We start from the raw sequence: 19,540 nt of genomic DNA on the forward strand, positions 1-19,540 counted from the left end.
ACAGATCTGTTTTATTTCCATCAGGTGTGTTGGAGCAGGGGAACATCTAAAACCAGCAGAAGACTGGTATTTGAGAACTGGAACTGGACTTCGCTGCAGTAAGTTGTACATAAAAATGTCTTGTTGATGTCAGAGGTCAGATGAGAATGGACAGACTGGTTGGAGACGACAGAAGGGCAACATTAACTCAAATAACCACCATTTCCTACCAAGGTGTGTAAAATACCATCTCTGATTGATTGCACAGCACTTCCAACCTTCAAACAGATGGGCTACAGCAGCCGAAGACCACACTGGGTGCCACTACTGTGAGCTAAGAAAGGGAACTGAGCCTACAATTCAGACAGACTCACTGAAATTGGACAATATAAGATTAGAAACGGTTGCTTGGTCTGATGAGTTTTTATTTCAGTTGTAACATTCATCATATCATCGGTTCAGGCTGTTACTGGTGGTGTAATAATGTGGGTCTTGGCACAAATAAATCTGCAGTAACTGCACAAAGCCATCAAGTCAATATGGGCCAAATACTCAGGAATGTATGTTGCAGAATTTTTCACTTTACTAATGTTTATGAAAGAAATGAAGTAAACAACGGTGAAGCTGAACCAAGTCCAAGTGTTTCATTCATGTGAGAACGAAAGAGGTCACACACACATTTGTTTAGACATCTGAATGTTGGCGCTCACTGCCTGTGCAGTGAGTTTAGTTTGTATACCCTTATCTTACACTCCTTGTTGGGCAGATGAAACAGAGCTTCCTCTCTACTTTCTCAGACTAGTCTGTCCTTGAATCCGGGTGTTTCATTTTCTCAGACCAGCCTGACCTGGAGTGTCAGGCATTACTGACAGTCTGCTAATAAAAGCTCCATGGCAATCCACTCAATAGTAGTGGTGAGATTTTGTTAAAAAAAAAAAGAAAAAAATAGAAATAGAAATAGCACAACTGATTTAATAGATGAAAAGCTCACTGATAACCAGTATTTGCAGGATTCATGTTGTTATGATCATTAATGTTCATGGTAACAACACTGTTACATGTTACTATTACAGAAAAGTCTGAGACTTTTCCCCTAAATCCTCAACAAAAACATCAGGTGTGCATTCAGATCCAAGTTTGCAGTTCTTGTTGTTATTATGAGCCTCAAGTTGATAACAGTTAATACTGACACTGCATGGGATGGTATTAATACGAAAGATAAAGATTAAGTTAATTTATTCCCAGGCTGTCTAAGCAGCAAAGAGTCAAACTAGCAGATTGTCCACGACTGTCACTGGTTCTGCCTCAGAGAGAATTTCTAATCTGTAAAGAAAAGGAATTGAAAAAGTTGCAGGTCAGTATAGCAAAAATGTCACTGAAGCACAAAAGAGGCAGAAAAACGAACCATATTTGTTGCTTGTGAAAAAATTAGCAAGAATGTGGTACACTATTTCCTGTGAATTTCTCAATAACCTGTTTTCTACAGTGATTTCTACATTACCCTCCATGAATTGCACCACCACAAATCAGAAAGCCTGTCAAAGTGAGAGTGACACCATGGGAACATGTAGAAGCTTGCTTCAACAGCCAGACTGCTCCAGAGCAAACGTTGTACACTAAAACATTTCTCTTTTCATTGTCTTTTTTCCTGTTTTTTTTTATGTAAATGCAGCTTCAGGAAACATGACAGTGACATGTCTAACTGCTGCTGATAAAAGAACATTGTTCCACTATGCTGTGGTGGTGAGCTCCACAGCTAAGAGGGTCACTGGTTCAAGCCTCGGCTGTGGGGAGGTTCCAACAGTGGCCTTTATGTGTGGCGTTTCTCCCCGTGTGGGTTCTCTCTGGGTACTCCAGCTTCCGCCCACTGTCCAAAGACATGCATGTTAGGTTGAGTGGTCACTCTAAATTCTCCTTATAGGAAGGAGTGTGAGTGAGTGTTTGTCTTTCTGTGTTGGCCATGCGATGGACTGATGACCTGGCGAGGGTGTACCTGTCTCTCACCTACTAAAAAAAATACTGGGTTAAGCTCCAGCTTCCCCACGCCCCCTCATTGTACAAAGCGGTATAGATGATGGATGGATGGATTGTCTGAGATGTCTGATTTTCTGTTGAACTTTATAGCCTTAAATATGTTTTATGTAAAAAAAAAAGTTGCTACATGACTGGGCCACTGGCTTCCTGAGGATTTTAATATCATCACTTCGGTTTGGCCTCAAGCTGAAATAATGTATTTTACCACAATGATGAATGAAAGGAAAATGATAAATACTTGATCAATCCCCTGAGGGAAAGATGATCTCAACAGATTAGGTTTCACAACTTTGAGCTCTCTCCCAGGCCTTGGGGTCATGTCAGAACATGAAATAACAAAACAGATCCACAAAGCTAAATGTTACAGTTTCAAACATTCAAGGCTCAGAAAAAGGTATTGCAATCAAAAAGCAGCATTTAGCTGCTTTAATAGTAGATCAGAAACAAGAAGCAAACTATGAAAAAAGAAATTTAGTCAAAAGCCCTTTTCACCCTGCCTGTTCATTGTGCATTTGCATCCTGTTTGTAAATGAAGTAGGACAACGGGGTCATTATTGGGGCAATGCTGCAAATCTCAATGCAGAAGACAGATTTGCAGATGGACGGATACTTTCGTACATCTCCTGCATCACTTACGCGCTTTATTTGGTCAACTTTTGAGGAAACAGCAGAACAGAGTTGAGGAGTGTAGTTGACATGCAACCGCAGTGAAAGGAATGAACCAGAGAAGAAGAAGAAGCAGGAAAAAGAAGACGCGAACTGCAGAGATGGCGGGAGCTTTTGAAGAAAACCTGTGTGACGGTTGGGCGGTTCCAAACAACTTTATAGTGGTGCATTACTGTCACAACCCACATACAGATGCCGAAAGCAGTCGCACTTGAAACTTCTTTCTCATGATCATTATCTCAAGATAATGAGTTAAAGATTTTGTGGGCTCTAGTGGTCTTTATTAGGCAGTAGCTATACAAAGAATAGGATAGGAGAGATCACTCTCGACCAGGATCTGAATCTGTGGCAGCTGCACTAAGTCTATATGGGTGGGCTCCTCTACCAGGTGAGCCTAACATCATCTTACCTATGTTCACAATTTCTGTTGAGTTTAGGAACCTTAAATATGTTGGATTTACAAAACTGCTGCAATATGACTGATTCACTGGCACCCTGATTATTTTAATATCATCACTTGGGTTCAGCCTCAAGCAAAAAAAATGTACTTTACTACAATGATGAATCAAATTAAACTCAATTAAACAGAAAAAGATAAATATTTTTACTTTTACTTTTTACCCTCTCCTGAGGGTAAAGTTGATCTTGACAGTGCACAGTTTCACACTTTTGGGCTCTTGTCCAGGCCAACTTGATTTTAAGAAAGAATGTGAAATAACAAAACTCCTCTAGACTGGTTCACATCTTGCCTCTCTGGCCGCACGCAGTTATTTCAAACTCAAGTCCTTAAAATCCATCCCTTCCCCGTCATTTCAGGTGTCCCCCAGGTCTCTGTCCTGGGCCCCTCCTTTTTATCATCTACCTTCGTCCCCTCAGCAAAATCTTCCGCAAATTTAGTATTCACTTTCACTGTTACGCTGATGACACCCAGCTCTACCTCTCCACTAAACCCTCATCCACTCTTCTGCCCACCTCCCTCACTGATTGCATCTCTGAAATAAAAACCTGGTTCACCCTAAACTTCCTTAAACTGAACAGTAGCAAAACCAAGGTTTTCCTCATTGGCACCAAATCCATCTTATCCAAAACCAACAGCTTCTCTCTCACTATTGATAATTCCACCGTTTCACCTTCCCCCACAGGTTAAGAGTCTGGGTGTCATCCTTGACAGCACACATCTTTTCAATCCCACATCAAAAATATTACTAGATCTGCCTACTTCCACCTACATAACATCAATCGTCTCTGTCCCTCCCTTAACCCCCAGACCTTAACTGGTCCAGAGTTCAGCTGCTTGCATTAGAACTGGAACCCCCTCGATCCACCACATCACTCCTGCCCTCCAACAGCTCCAATGGCTTCTAGTCCAGTTCCACATTCAATTCAAAATCCTCCTGTTAACATTTAAAGCCATCCAAAACCTCGCCCCTCCATATCTGTCTGACCTCCTCCATGTTCCCACTCCCTCTCGCTCTCTCAGATCCTATTCCTCCATACACTAGTCTGTCCCCTCCGCCCGTCACACCACCATGGGGAGCAGAGCATTCAGCCGCGCTGCTCCCCGTCTCTGGAATTCACTACCATCCCAACTCAGAAGCATCGACTCACTCCCCCATTTCAAATCACAACTAAAAACACATCTATTCAAGACTGCTTATTCCATCTGATGTATATTGTTCTGTCTATTCTATTGATTTCATTTATTTTAATTGCTGTTTCCTTTTAATATTTTTTGTATCATTGTACGGTGTCCTTGAGTACCAAGAATGGTGCCCTCAAATAAAATGTCTTCTTCTTATTATTATTATTATTAAAACTGATCCATAAATCCAAACACTGTTCACACTCAGGGCTGAAAATTTGTACAGCTACTATGCTCACATGAAATTGTTCCTTACAGATACATTTTAAGTTTGAATTTGTAAATACATAACTAATATAAGTTTTCATTTGTGATCCTACGTAATAAGGTTTACCTTCAACATCTTGGTACTTTTCATTCAGCAAGGAATGTTTAAAAGCAGGAAGAGGGAATGGTAGTGGTGGTAGTGATGGGGTGGTTGCCAAAGATTGCTGGTTCTAGCTTAATTTTGCACATTTTCCACAGTTAATGTGCTTTTTTACCCTATGACTCAGAGTCCTTGCTTTTCTTCTGTGCTATCACCCACGACTAGTTAGGGATAAAATTTTAAATGAATTATTAGGATTAAAATTAATCAATTATGCAGGTCCACATGTTACAAAATACAGTGAGTCATCTACATAATATATGATTATAGTTTCCACATCTGAATGCTAATGCTACACAGTTCATTACTGTGGATTGAGACACATTCAGCAACACTGACTGTTTGTAAGCGCACACAGATGCAGCCCTGAGCCACCTCCATTCTGCATGTATGAATAAGAAAAAACAATGATTGCTTCACAAGAATTTCTTATTTGCACTGATAAAGAACAACCACGGCATGAAAATAATTAAAGGCAACACTTCAGCAAGTTCATACAGGTGACAAACAGTCATTGTGTCCTCTGTTGTGGTCAAAAAACTAAAAACAGATGTGAAGCCAAAAAAGTGGCTTCAAAGGCTCCAATCACTGATAGTTGATGGGAACCGTTTCTAAAAACATCTCCAGTGCCAACAGACGCCCATTGGACAGGTTTTTTTTTCTTTTCTTTTTGTCACCACCAAATCAGTGTTATTTCATGTGACACATTTATTACCATTTTCTACTGAACCCTGTTCACAATGAGAAAAGGGGTGTAATGTCACACACCCCATGTACGGAAGCCAAGACCAGTCATGCTTGACATTTTCTTAAGATCATTATCTCAAGATTATGACTTACCTACCTTGCCATCTTGAGATAACAGGGGTTGTTTTCTGAGTTAACTGAATGAGATAATAATCTTACTTTTTTTAAAACCAAATGAGCCTTCATGAAGTTTAAGATCCTCTGGCAGAAGACTTTTACTTTTTCCAGAGACAGATTAAGATAACACAAAATGTCTACATTTTAGGAAATATTTAATTGATTCTTTAACCAAAGTGATAATCTAATGTAAAGAAAGCAAAATTTGAAGAAGAAAATCAATTATTTAGTTTGTAGGATCCTGTGTGGCCTGGCTTAAATCACTGTTAGAGAATGACATATATTTCATTAATGAGATAAATCAGTGTTTCAAAAAGAGTTCAAGAAAACTGCCATATGTACCAGACACAAGGAAAATAGAAAATTTGTTTCTCTATGCCCGCAGTGGAATAATTTCATAAGAAATACAAAGAATGTGAAAAAGAAACACAATGTACACTAATATGTATGTATATTTAAAAATGAAAATAATATAATACAATATACGTAGTATAACCCTATAAAAGAAAAATAGATTGTATAATAGATAGATAGATAGATAGATAGATAGATATATAGATAGATAGATAGATAGATAGATAGATAGATAGATAGATAGATTATGAAAGGTCAGTTCGTTTGAGTCTATGACGTCAAACGTGTGCGCTGAATTTCACCACGTGGTGACGTTTTTGCAGAGGTAGCAAAACATCCGCATTGACGCTCGCTCGGTCTGTCAGCGAGGACGACAAAACTTTTGTTAAATTTCTATTTGACACAAAAGAGTCGCAAGAAAAAAGCCGCAGAGCTTTTTGCTATCACAGTCACTTTCTCTAGACCATGCCCCACGACCCCGACCCTCCTCCGGCTAAAAGATTCAAGCCGGGGTCTGTCTTTTTCCGCCTCGAGAAGAATAAACCTGGAATGCTGCTGCCTCGAAAGGGAAATGTGAACACTCCGATAGACGTTCAGAGGAGACAGCTTCCGATCTACCAGGCGAAACCTCAGCTGCTGAACCAACTGAGACAGCTTCACAATGCCATTTTAATCGGTAAAGAATCCAAAGCTGTTAGCCATTACTGCTAAACGTTAGTCGATCACTGTCATTAGGAGTCCACTTTCAAAGATAGATTAGTATGTACATTTAAATTAAATGTAGTTTTTGAACAGATCATGGGAAGTTTTTCCAGTCAGTAATTATCTGTGCAACGCATGATTGCCCATCTTGTTATGTTTTGTGGATTTATAATGTTATTAACTTCCATGTGCTTCAGGTGAGACTGGCTCTGGAAAGACCACTCAGATCCCTCAGTATCTATATGAAGCTGGTATCGGCCGTCAGGGTATGATCGCCATCACCCAGCCACGTCGAGTTGCTGCAATCTCTCTGGCAGGAAGAGTTGCAGAAGAGAAGAGGACTCAACTTGGCAAGCTGGTATCCAAAACAAGTAAAAGAAAATCTTCTTTATGTGTATATAAAATATATTGTGGCATCAATTTTGAATCTTTCTTTTAGGTTGGCTACACGGTGCGCTTTGAAGACGTCACCTCTTCAGAAACAAAGCTGAAGTTCATGACAGATGGCATGCTCCTGCGCGAGGCCATTGGAGACCCCTTACTGCTGCGCTACACTGTGGTGGTACTGGATGAAGCTCACGAGCGCACTGTGCACACCGATGTACTTTTTGGTGTGGTTAAGACCGCTCAGCGCAGGCGCAGAGAGCTAAATAAGAATCCCCTGAAGGTAGGAGGATGGTGTCAGAGCTCCAGGATTCTCTATTTTGAAAGCTTCTGTTCACACATCTGAAAGGCAGCTTCCTCCTTTTGTCTTTTTCGGCTCAGGTCATAGTGATGTCTGCCACAATGGATGTGGATCTATTCTCTGAGTACTTCAACAAGTCACCTGTGTTGTACCTGGAGGGAAGGCAGCACCCCATTCAGATCTATTACACCAAGCAGTCTCAGTCAGACTATCTGCAGGCTGCACTCGTTTCCATCTTCCAAATCCATCAGGTAGTCTTCACCATCTTTGGGAGAGACCCCTCTTGTGTTACTGGTTGATTGATGAGATAGACTCCTAACAAAAAAAGATATTTATTTAAGTTTAAATCAAAGCATAACAAACGCCGGACCCCTTTTCCTTCAGCATTACAAAGAACCTGTAAGTTTACAGTTGTGCTTATATAAGTGTGATGATCCTTTTTGACATGCTGTCCTCATTGCTTGTGCACAGGAGGCACCACCTTCCCATGACATCTTAGTTTTCATGACTGGTCAGGAGGAGATCGAGGCTCTGGCTAGGACATGTCGAGACATCGCCAAGCACCTTCCTGATGGCTGCAGCCCCATGGTAGTCATCCCTTTGTATGCATCCCTACCCCCAGCACAGCAGCTCAGGGTCTTCCAGCCAGCTCCAAAGGTAAATTCATCAGGAAACTCATGAGATGAGCAGTGAGGACATGCACTGTTATTCTGCAGTGGTCCTCAGATGCCTTTTTGTTCTTATTTGTACATTTGACATTATGTTATAGCTTTTCATGTTTGTCCCATCCACTGTTTTCCAGGGTTGCAGGAAGGTCATCCTCTCCACCAATATCGCCGAGACATCAGTTACAATCTCTGGGATCAAATACGTCATAGACACAGGGATGGTGAAGGCCAAACGATTCAATCCTGGTGAGATGATTCAGTCTTCACACACATGTATCAGTTCGATGTTTACTCTACTTTTATCATTTTTATCTTTTGGCCTTTTTAGAAAGGCCCACACCCTGCACTGCATATCAACTGTCACACATGTGGTCTGAAAATCATCACGTAATAAACAAGGGTTGAATGTAGTGATTTAGACCATTAATACACAAGGAAGTCTGGTGAGAAGAAAGAGGATTCAGTACAGTCTGACTTTTTTTTTAAACCGCAGGAGTTGTCATTACCTCTCTTCTATCACTGTTTAAGCTGTGTTTGCTTCAGGCTTCAGGTCCTGCTGAAAAAATAACAACCTTTCCTCACCTACATTTTTCTGATACTGAGTAACACATTTAGATTTAAACTGACCTGTTGGTCCTCTAATTTTATTCTTCCTGATGTTTCAGTACTTTAAAAACTTGCAGTGGCCCGGTAGCATCCTCCATCTTTTATGTTACTTGCTTTAACAATTTTCATCAGCCTCTACAAGCTTTTCTCTGTGAGTTTGTCCTTTGCATCTTGAGAGTTTTATGACTGTGAAACATCTTTACTACATCACAAACTTTTGAACCAGAAATTTCAAGATTTTTGACAGTTATCTGGCATCCTTGATAAAAGTTTATTTTAAGGTAACTGCATTTCTGATGCCCTCAGGCTCTTTTCTTTTCTTTACTGAGAGAAACAAGAAAAGTAGAGTATAATCTAACTGTAAGCAGTGTAATATCGTTAATTCAGGTTGTGAACCCTGAAGTGAATCCTTAACTTAGATTAATCAAAAGGAAATTTATTTTACTTCATTTTGGGGACATGGAGGTTTTTTTTTTTTTTTTTTTTTTTTTTGTAATGATTAAATAAATTAGCAATTAAATTCGTGAGAATATGCATCAGATGATGAGATCAGTATTTACATCCCACTAATGCCTTTTCTTTCTGTTCAAGAAAGTATCTTAGTGTTTGAATGTAATCTTCTAACCTTGACTCAAAATTTCAATTCATATTTATATTTACTGTATTTATTTAAGAGACGGAAGCAAAGTGTTTTTGAATAGTTGGTTCATTCATTTGTGCGTAAATGTCTGGCTCTCAGACAGCGGTTTGGAGGTGCTGGCAGTGCAGCGGGTATCGAAGGCGCAGGCGTGGCAGCGAGCGGGCCGGGCCGGCAGGGAGGACTCCGGCTTCTGCTACCGTCTCTACACGGAGCAGGAGTTCGACAACCTCATCCCCATGACTGTGCCTGAGATCCAGAGGTAGGACACTAAGTCTCTGAGATGCTCGCTGTGTGCCGATCAGCAGCTTCTATGTGTTGATATTTCTAGGTCAGAGTGATTGAATAGCTCTTCCTGCTCCCTGCATTTGTGTGTGTGTGTGTGTGTGTTTTGCAGGTGTAACTTGGCCAGTGTGATGCTGCAGCTCATGGCACTGGGGATTCCAGATGTGATGAATTTTGATTTTATGTCCAAGCCTTCTCCAGGTGATATGCCATTGATCATAAGCCTCTGAGTATTTCTGGTTCACTGAGGGCGTGTAGTGGTAGCAATGTGTCTTGTTTATCCCAGAGGCCGTCCGTTCTGCTGTGGAGCATTTGGAGCTGCTGGGAGCTGTGGAGAGAAAAGAGGAGCAAGTTCTCCTCACTGCTCTGGGGAAGAAGATGGCCAGCTTCCCTCTTGAGCCCAGATATGCCAAGGTACAATGACCTGCTTGTGCTCAGATCTTTTTATTTATTTATTTTTTTATATTGCCTACCAAAAAAAATTGCACAGTGCAGAAAAATCTATCTCTACACTTCTGTCTTGTTTGCTTTGTCTCACAGACCATCCTGATGTCCCCGGACTACTCCTGCTCTGAGGAGGTCCTGAGCATTGTGTCGCTGCTCTCAGTGGACACCGTACTGTACAACCCTCCGGCCAGGCGGGAGGAGGTTCTCGCAGCACGCAAGAAGTTCACCTCCAGTGAGGGAGACCACATGACGTTGCTCAACATTTACAGAGCGTTCAAGAAAGTCAGCGGTAATAAGGTAGGATTTAAGAAATGTACATGACTAGAAAATAAGAAATACTGCTGCTTACTTTGTAACGTGTCAAATGTTTACTTCTGAAGGAGTGGTGTCGGGAGAACTTCGTCAACAGCAGGAACATGAGTCTGGTGAAAGAGGTCCAGGCACAGCTAAGAGAAATCTGCCTCAAGGTACACATCTGTTGTTCTCTGTGACTACAGTGTTGATCTCTTTGTTGCATGCATTTCGCTCATTTATCCTAAAAGTAAGAATCTGAGTCTGTTGAAATAAGTCATACAAGAAAACTTGTAATTATTATTATTTCTAAAACAAATTGGTGCCATCTACAGATGAAAGAGCATGCTTGCAAACAAAACTTGATGAGCTGTTTAACCTGACTGAATAACAGAAACTAATTAAAGGTACCGTGCGTAAGAATTACTGACGATTAATTGTAAAGACTGGCATATAAATAACTTCAAATACCAAGCACAGCTGTGCCTTTAGTGGCCAAAATTCTTCCAGAAATAAACATATTTTCCTTCTGTGAGTGAATCCAGTGGCCTTGGGTGCAGCAGTGTTTGCACTCTAGGTAACTACATGCGTACTGTCTTCTTCTGTGGTCCTTTCAAGACACTACTTATCCTAATCTGTGCTCTAGCAACTATCAAACAAAATCAGTGCTTCAGTTTCAAAGCTCAGAGGTTCTCACTTCACATACAGACTTGTTTGTCCATTCAGAGACACCATAGTAAAAATGGTGGCACAAATTAGGGCTGGACGACATGAACCAAATCCTATATCTTGATATTTTTGACCCGAATCACGATAAAAAAAAAAAAAAAATATATATATATATATATATATATATATATATATATATATATATATATATATATATTTTTTTTTTTTTTTTTTTTTTTTTTTTTTTTTTTTTTGGTCAAGTAACCAAAGAGACAGCTCTAATTTACAGCCTTCAGTGCTAAATACACTTTTATTAAGGATTGGCAGCACATGTGCATTAAAACAGTTGACTGAAATTAAAGTAGGTTTATATTAAATTAAATGCTCCTAAAACAAAATGAATGAAAAATACTTTTTAACCATAACAAAAATACAGCTGTGCAAAATCCAAAAGAAAAGATGCTTTTAACTCAAATTAAGCTATCTCAATATAAACGATATTCCCTCTATATTGCATCTGATAAAGTTTCGAGATATTTGAAAATCTCGATATATTGCCCAGCCCTAGCACAAATATAATAGCTGCCATGTATGTGGGCCCTCAGCAAGTAGCATAGATATAAAGGGTTCATTCTGAGATAATAAAAATATAAGTTGTTTTAGTAAAATGATTAGATTCCATCATTTTTACCAGGGCTTGTTTGTGGACCATCTTTCTGTCAGAATGGATTGCTTGACCTTCCTGACGCTTCCTGTTTTCCCAGCTGAATCTGAAGCTAGAGTCGTGTGGAGCAGACACAGGAAATGTTCGCCGCTGCCTCGCCCACGGGATGTTCACCAACGCTGCGGAGCTGCAGCCTGACGGCAGCTACTTAGCTCTGGACACCCACCAGCCCGTGGCCATCCACCCGTCGTCCGTCCTTTTCCAGGCCAAGCCGTCCTACGTGATCTTCAATGAGCTGCTGCACACCTCGCGCTGCTACATGAGAGACCTCTGTTTGGTGGACCCTGACTGGCTGCTGGATGCAGCGCCGGAGTACTTTGGCCGCAAACTGCACCTCACAAAAAGCTAACAGGACGTCTGCCTCAAATCCAAATGTACTGGGTTCTTTTTCACAAGTCAGTGCAGAATAATATCTGTGTTGTGAACCTTCCAGGACTCCTCTACCTCTGAGCTGACATGAATCTGGCATGTGTCACGTAGCACTGCAGATCTGCATATCAAGGCTTTCATCAAGATGTCAGTACAGCCTTTAGCAATCCAGATGTTAAAGCCTACTTTCAGCTACATGTTTAGCACCTAGTAGGGAGGTACTTTTTCAGGTGTTGCTTTTCAGTTGCATGTGTTTTTACAGCACCGATTATTTCACAGAAGCATGTTTAATACTGCACTCAAAAAGTCAAAAACTGCTACTTGTGATTTTTTTGTAAGTTGAATTGTTAAGCCAGCTACTAACAGTATTCAGAATGCTGTCACAGGCCACTTGTGGCTGCTGTTTTCACAGAAAGGACTTTGCCTTTAAAAAAAAAAAAAAAAAAACTTTTTTCGAGCTTAAAAAAAGTCTTAAACTTTCTTACCAGATAGTTTGGGGTTGACACAGAATGGTCTTAAAAGGTTTTCTATATACAGTTTGTAGATTTATTCTAATCTATTAAAACCAAACTCAAAAATATAAATTTGAATACGTTTTCACATCAGTGTGACACACTTTTTGCTATGATAAACACTCAACATGCAGCATTTGCCATGTTAGCTTGTGAGTGCTGTTTTTCTTCATCAGTAAGCCATTTGGTCTAGAAGTCACATGCATGTCAGGAGAATCAGCATGTCTTCTCTCTACAGTGTTGCATAAATCAAACTCAGCCCCCACACGGACATGTATGCTGACAACCAGTGAATGCCGTGCATGAGATGATAGTCAATGATCTGGTCACTCAGGTCCTCAATAAGCTCTAGAATGTAAGTCACATCATGTTGAAGAACAGGATGGACGATACTCATCTTTTTTTAACTGGACTCAGGATTGTACAATATATACTGTAACCAGAATAAACTGCATCAACAATGTTAACACCAAATGCATCTAAGGTTCCCTGTGGAGAATTGCCAAACTATGATGTACCTTTGTTTACAGAATCTCTTCAAAAAGATCTACACATATTTTACATGCCTGCATGTAATAAGATATAATGCATGCATTTGATGAGTTATGTATGTTAATATTTTTGTAGTCTTACAAAACAACAGTTATAATTTATAATAAAAAGATGTCTTCCACTCATTCCAGAACACAAGTCTGCATAAACAATTATTCTGAGTCACGTGATTCTGTAGCATAGATGGTGACAAACCCGTTCAGGTGTTGGAATGAGGTTGTTTAATCACGTTGTCCAAGAGCTCCACCTTCTGGCAGCCGGACTACATGTCTGACATGATGCAACTGTTTCACAACCCCAGTCTTCCACCGTAATTAATTCATTCTGTTGAGGAAATGTTGCAGCAGGTCATCTCGGAAACAGACGTTAAGATTATTTTAATTATAAGTCGATTTCCAAGTCCTCTCGGTTCTTGTTGGGAGATGCTGCATAGACTTTCTGTCACATGAGTTTAGAGGCTGTTTTTGGGCAAAATCCTTCCAGTCGTGGATCGATCCATGTCTTACTGTTGCCACATGGCGGAACCACCACGAATAAAATATTTATTTGTTTATTTATATGACATTCTTTAGTAATATGGCATACATTACTTAAGATATTTTTTATTTGAATTTGGTAACATTATTTTATTTTCACTTTTGAAGTACTTCCGGTGCAGAGGTCATAGTTACGCTAGGTCAATGTGTCCTTCCACACGTGTTGCTAGGAGCAGTACTGCCGGGTAGTTGCTCACGGTGTTCTGTGTAAGGTTAAATCAAATTATTGTGTTGTTGCATTGTTTTGTATATTTACCCAGTCATGCTGAAGTCGGTAGTGCGCGTGATTGGCGCCGCAGTTCGTCGTTCTTCAACTACAACACCCGCAGCGCGAGCTCTGCCGCTCAGCTGTCCGACACTGTGCTCTCCCAGTTCGGCCACAGCTCGGCCCTTCACCCGGTCTCTGTGGATGTTCAGTAATAACGGAGCTTCGTCAGGATACAGACCCAAATTATTCAGCTCAAAAATGTTGAGTCCGTCGGTGTCGTGTGGATGTGGAGGGCTGCACACAGACGGTAAGGCAGTTTTTGTGTAGTTAAGCTAGCTAGCTAACTTATATGCAATTACTAAGCCAAAATTTAAACGTTGTCTGACACTTTCATGATTAAACGTGACTTTACACATATATGAAGACATAAATGGCACATAATTAAACGGGGACGTTTGTGTGAAATATAAATGTAACATCCTCGTACTTTGAAGATTTGGTTCACCTTGGGAGGTGCGGCCAATAAAAGACACTTGAACGTGGAAAAATTTGCTACCTGAGAATAGTTTACTTAAAATCACTGGAAGCAGAAAACAGACTATTTTCACTTGTATGTGATAATATATCAAATTTTATAGGGAGAAATAAAATGAATACAAAAAGGTCAGCCATATTTCCGACTCATAGAAAACAATTATTTGGACCTCTGGATTATCCAGTGTAAAGTGCAGTTAATTAACTTCAAGTACAGACCAACATTGTTTAATTTTCCCCAAGTAAAGCTGGTAGTCTTGTCAAATACACTCAGCATTCTGTTTAATTATTTTTAAGTAAATCTTGACATTGAATCTACTTTTAAAAACTCCCCATTGCTGTTTGAACTGACTGGTACCCTCCTAGGAAGAAGCCATATAACGTGCTGCTCACTTTCAACAGGTGACAAAGCGTTTGGCGACTTCCTGTCTGATGAAATCAAAGAAGAGAAGAAGATCCAAAAAAACAAAGCGCTTCCCAAAATGTCAGGTGGATGGGAGCTGGAGATGAACGGCACAGAGGCTAAACTCACCAAAAAAGTTTCTGGTGAAAAGTATGGCTGCCAAAATTTACTCGTTCCTTGTAGACGAAACTGATGCATTAAACGAGCTCACTGTTACTCTTCTCTTGTTCCAGAATTTCCGTCACATTCAATGTCAATAACAGTATTCCACCAAACTTTGAAGAGGAAGGGGAGCAAGGCCAGCAGCAGAAATCAGCAGAGGAGGAGGTGCGTTAGAAATCCTTCCTGTGTTTGGGATCTGTCTATATAAAGGCATGAGCAGTGTGTCAGCCTGAAAAATTGGACTCATGAAAGCGGATTTTCTTTAAATCTCTTTTCTATTTACAGCCAGAAATAGTGTCAACACCCAACTTTGTGGTTGAAGTAACTAAACAGGGTGCAAAACATTCCCTCGTGTTTGACTGCCATTTTCCTGAAGACGAGGTAATTAAAAAAAAAAAAAAGCCAGCAGGATGGTTTTGAGCCACCTTTTTAAGATGGTTATTTCGGTTAACTAGACAAGCTCAATTTGCTTGTTTTAGATGAGTCATGGTGAGGGTGAGGAGGAGAGCGACATCTTTGCCATTCGAGAAGTCAGTTTCCAGCCGGAGGGAGATTCGGACTGGAAGGAGACGAGCTACACACTTAACACAGACTCTCTGGACTGGGTAAGAGCTGAGACAGCGAAAAAAAACATTACAAAAATGCAGAACACCTGTTAAGGCTGTAGATTTCGGTCCCTAAGAATGCTGCTTTTTTTTCCTTTTTTCAGGCGCTGTATGACCACCTGATGGACTTCCTGGCCGACCGCGGTGTTGACAACACCTTCGCTGATGAACTCATGGAGCTGAGCACCGCTATTGAGCATCAAGAGTACATCAGGTTCCTGGAAGATCTCCAAGGCTTTGTAAAATGTAACTAATGTTAAACATAAACCCAATAGTCACTTTTCTACAGCGCACAGCCTGGCAAAGGTGGATAATGATTTGGTCATTAATGCGCATTTGGCGCCATAAAGAGACTGATGGAGACTTGTTAGTGTCTGAGCAGATTAAAACTTGGCAACAAGCGTTTCCTCTTTGTTCAAATGTGGCTTATTTTTCTGTAACTTAACCAAAGTAGTTTAAATTAAATGTATAAAATGCCACAGTGACAATGTGCAGAAACCATTAGACTGCCCTGGATGTTAGATGCCAGTCGGGATTTGTGAAAGGTCCAGTGATTCTAATGCGGGAGGTCACTTTTCAGTTGAATATTTGTGACAGCTTTCATGTGGTACTTCAGGCTGGCAAGGAAACAAAGTTCATCTTAAGTTGAGCTGGTTTGACTGGTAAACAGTGTTCATCTGTGTGCTTTGAAGATGGGAAGTCTGTCCAATAAAAGTTTGATACCAGAACATAGATTTGGTCATTTTTACACCTAAATAATTCAGACTGTCTTCATGTGTGCAAGTATAGTTTTTCAGTGTAAAATTACAAAGACATAATTGAGGAAATGCAGCCTATTCATAGTTTTATTTATTTTTCTTACATATTTATGATTAATATGGTCATGAAAACAGAACATTAATATCCAAAGATGTTGCCACCTCCCACTATTCTGCACTGACATGCTGCTGTAGTAGTTCATATTGGACAAGCAAATCTTGGCTTTAAAGCAGATCCTGTTCTTTATTTTATTTTATTTATTTTGAGCCATTCAAATGTTAACCTCGTGGGTGTAAGGAGCAAGTCTGGTGGAAGTTAGAAGTTGCAGTTTCATATACAGGTTTACCTCTAGATCACTAAATCCCACATTCAGGGCATTCAACGTAACACTTCATAAACTTCAACTGGTTCAGAATGCAGCAGCCCGGGCCATCACAAGAACCGCCTCCACCCATCACATCACCCCCATCCTGCAGCAGCTCCACTGGCTCCCCATCACTTATCGCATCCACTACAAAATCCTGCTGTTCACCTACAAGGCCATCCATAACCTCGCTCCTCCCTACCTTTCTGATCTCCTCCATGTCTCCATACCAGTCCGTCCCCTCAGATCCTCCATCCACCTCACCGTCCCCCCGCCCGCCTTGTTACCATGAGGAGCCGAGCTTTTAGCTGCTCTGCTCCTCATCTCTGGAACTCACTCTCCCCAGACCTCCGTAACTCTGATTCAATAATCCAAACTTAAAACACATCTGTTTAAACTGGCATGCTCACTGTAATATTTCACACTGCTTTTATTATTGTTTATGCATCCTTTAATTTATGAGTATTAATTGATTTGTTTTATTCTTCTTTTATCCTGTAAGGTGACCTTGAGTGTCAAGAAAGTCGCCCACAAATAAAATGTATTATTATTACTAAACAATTTCTATACTGTTTTGCAAACGAATGATGAAAGGATTTTAATACGAATGTGCAGATGTTAAAGTTTAATTACTAAAACAATTGTATACTATTAAATGTACTGTTTACTTGAATATAATTTAATGCACAAAGAAATTATGTTTAAATGGTAATGCACAATTTAAAGCCATAAATAAATTACTAAAACTATAAACATCTTAAAAAGAAGTACAGTTAAATAAAAATGTTATAAAATGGATTAGAGTTTAAAAGAAATAAAAGTTATGACACTACTTAAAGGTACACCTCAGACTTCCAGCACAACTTGAGTCCTCTCATCTACAAAAATACTCTAGTTGTGGAGCAGATCAGTGATGAACAAGAAGCTGAGTGCAGGGAACGGGTCAGTCAGAATGTAGTGGAAACAATCGCATCTTGAGCATAAAACAAAACAGATGACTGAGTTTCGGGTGTTGAAGGAATACAAGTACCTCGAAGTTCATCTAGACAACAGACTACTCTTTCAATACAACGAAGTATCTACAAGAAGGAAAAGAGTAGACTCTACTTAAGGAATTTGTCTGCATCAAAATGTAGCATATCTTCTACACACTGTGTAGGATTCATGTTATTATTGAGCAGCTACAGTGATCTCAGTCAATTCAAAATGTTAGTAAACCTCAAAAATGAATGTGTAGTAAAGTAAAAGTGAGGTTTTGGCTTTCTTAGGAGAACGTCTTTGTGTGCACAGTTATTGGACAACTTATGCAATTAAAGGAAAATTACCATTTTCTCAACCCACACATTTATTTACATCGGTTAAAGTGAGAATATTAAAAAAAAACAACATATTGCCTTATTTTAGTAACAGCCGTAAGCCTTCCATTATGGGAGTCTGTCAGTTTCTTGATCTACTGACTAAATGCTGTTTGTCCAGCAGCAGCCGTGGCCTCCCACGCCATAGTCAGTGTTTTCCTTTGTAAATCTGTGGTTTAACCCTAAGAAACTCACATTAAGAGTAAAGAATAACTTTAAACTCACACTTTGTGTCTGCTCTTTTAAAAACAGTATTTAACTTTTAAACTGTTTTGTCTTTTCCGACAGACAATTTTTTGGAAGGGCGGCTGAATTTAGGGATCTATTAAATCAGTTTTATTTATAAAGAACTTTTCCTGCCAAAGACAACATAAAGTGCTTTACATGGTAAAAAATATTTGTGCATATTAAAGTAAAACAAGCTGTATATAGATGTATATATAAATATATATATATACACCCTACCGTTCAAAAGTTTGGGGTCACTTCCCTGTTGAATCCCATGGCAAAGTGACCCCAAACTTTTGAACGGTAGTGTATAAATATATATATATATATATACACACACACACGTAGGACTTTATAAAATTATCCCTGCCACAGCTGTAGGGCTGCAGTGCAGGACCTCCAGCCATCAATTTAAGGGCAATCACCATGGCAACAACCCCCAGACTGAGCAGGCAAAGCTCCTGGTGCAAAGGATCTCCCTGAGAAAAACACTGCAGTTAAATAAATAAATAATACACATAAAGGACTTCATAAAATAGTGTGTTAAAAAGTAATAATATAAAATAACATAAAATAAAACATGAATTAGATAAAGATTTAATTAAATTCAGTTAAAAGCTAAGCTAAAAGGTCTTGAGCCTTTAAAAAAAAAAAAAACCAAAAGGTAAGCAGTCTCTGCAGGCCTGAGGTTTTCTAGCAGGCTGTTCCTAGACGAGGACGGTGATAATGGAAAGAGGCCTTGCTGCATGTTTTGGTCCTTACTCTTGGAACTACTAAGAGCGTCTTTCATGGAGGCAGTAATGATATTGTAAACAGAAATACACCAGTGGCTTTGCAAGCAAAATACAGTAATGATGTTTTTTACAGCACTGTTACTATAATGAAAAATATAGTACTGGTACTGTAAAGAAAATACAGTAATAATGGTGTAAAATACAGAAATGATATTGTAAATTAAAAAACTGTAAACACCTTTACACTAAGTTTAGAGAAACTTTCTTCCAGGGCTCTGTCCTGTTCCAATCCCAGCTGGTCACCCTCTCTGAGCCTGGTTCTGCTGGAGGTTTTTCCTTCTTAATAAAAGGGGTGTTTTTCCTTCCACTGTCACCCGCTGCCCCATTCATGCTCAGGGAGGGCTACTGAATTGAATATCAGTGCAATCTGTTGGTCTTTTTTTTATGAATTGCCTTGCATGGACACAGTTATTATCATAAATTGGATTAATATGGATTTATTAACTGGATCACTGTAACGTTCCATTGAGAAGACTTTGTTAAAGATGAATTAAAGAAACGTAAAAGAAAGCTGCTTTATGGATTTATTTAAGTTAATC

The 19,540-nt window shown here is 39.7% G+C and overlaps 2 protein-coding genes across 3 annotated transcripts; both read left to right on the top strand.

Moving 5' to 3' along the window:
* Nucleotides 1-6,225: 6,225 nt before the first annotated feature.
* Nucleotides 6,226-18,403, top strand: dhx33 (DEAH (Asp-Glu-Ala-His) box polypeptide 33). 2 transcript variants are annotated; one of them, XR_006012936.1, is made up of 13 exons: nt 6,226-6,582; nt 6,806-6,966; nt 7,048-7,275; nt 7,374-7,544; nt 7,765-7,950; nt 8,096-8,207; nt 9,307-9,466; nt 9,602-9,690; nt 9,776-9,903; nt 10,030-10,233; nt 10,317-10,403; nt 11,661-12,391; nt 18,393-18,403. XR_006012936.1 is itself a non-coding variant. In XM_042008420.1 (12 exons), the coding sequence occupies exons 1-12, from the start codon at nt 6,372-6,374 to the stop codon at nt 11,967-11,969; spliced, it is 2,046 nt and encodes a 681-aa protein (XP_041864354.1). In that variant the 5' UTR covers nt 6,226-6,371; the 3' UTR covers nt 11,970-12,473. The 2 variants fall into 2 exon arrangements, 1 of the variants encoding a protein (XP_041864354.1); XM_042008420.1 differs by lacking the exon at nt 18,393-18,403 and having other exon boundaries at nt 11,661-12,473.
* On the top strand, nt 13,719-16,229 carry LOC121654333 (complement component 1, q subcomponent binding protein). The gene is made up of 6 exons (XM_042008421.1): nt 13,719-14,104; nt 14,734-14,884; nt 14,968-15,061; nt 15,182-15,277; nt 15,376-15,501; nt 15,606-16,229. Exons 1-6 carry the CDS (start codon nt 13,852-13,854, stop codon nt 15,753-15,755), a joined length of 870 nt encoding a protein of 289 aa, XP_041864355.1. The 5' UTR covers nt 13,719-13,851; the 3' UTR covers nt 15,756-16,229.
* Nucleotides 18,404-19,540: the final 1,137 nt, after the last annotated feature.

This window comes from Melanotaenia boesemani, chromosome 15 (genome assembly GCF_017639745.1).
Source record: "Melanotaenia boesemani isolate fMelBoe1 chromosome 15, fMelBoe1.pri, whole genome shotgun sequence".
In the NCBI taxonomy this organism is placed as follows: domain Eukaryota; kingdom Metazoa; phylum Chordata; class Actinopteri; order Atheriniformes; family Melanotaeniidae; genus Melanotaenia; species Melanotaenia boesemani.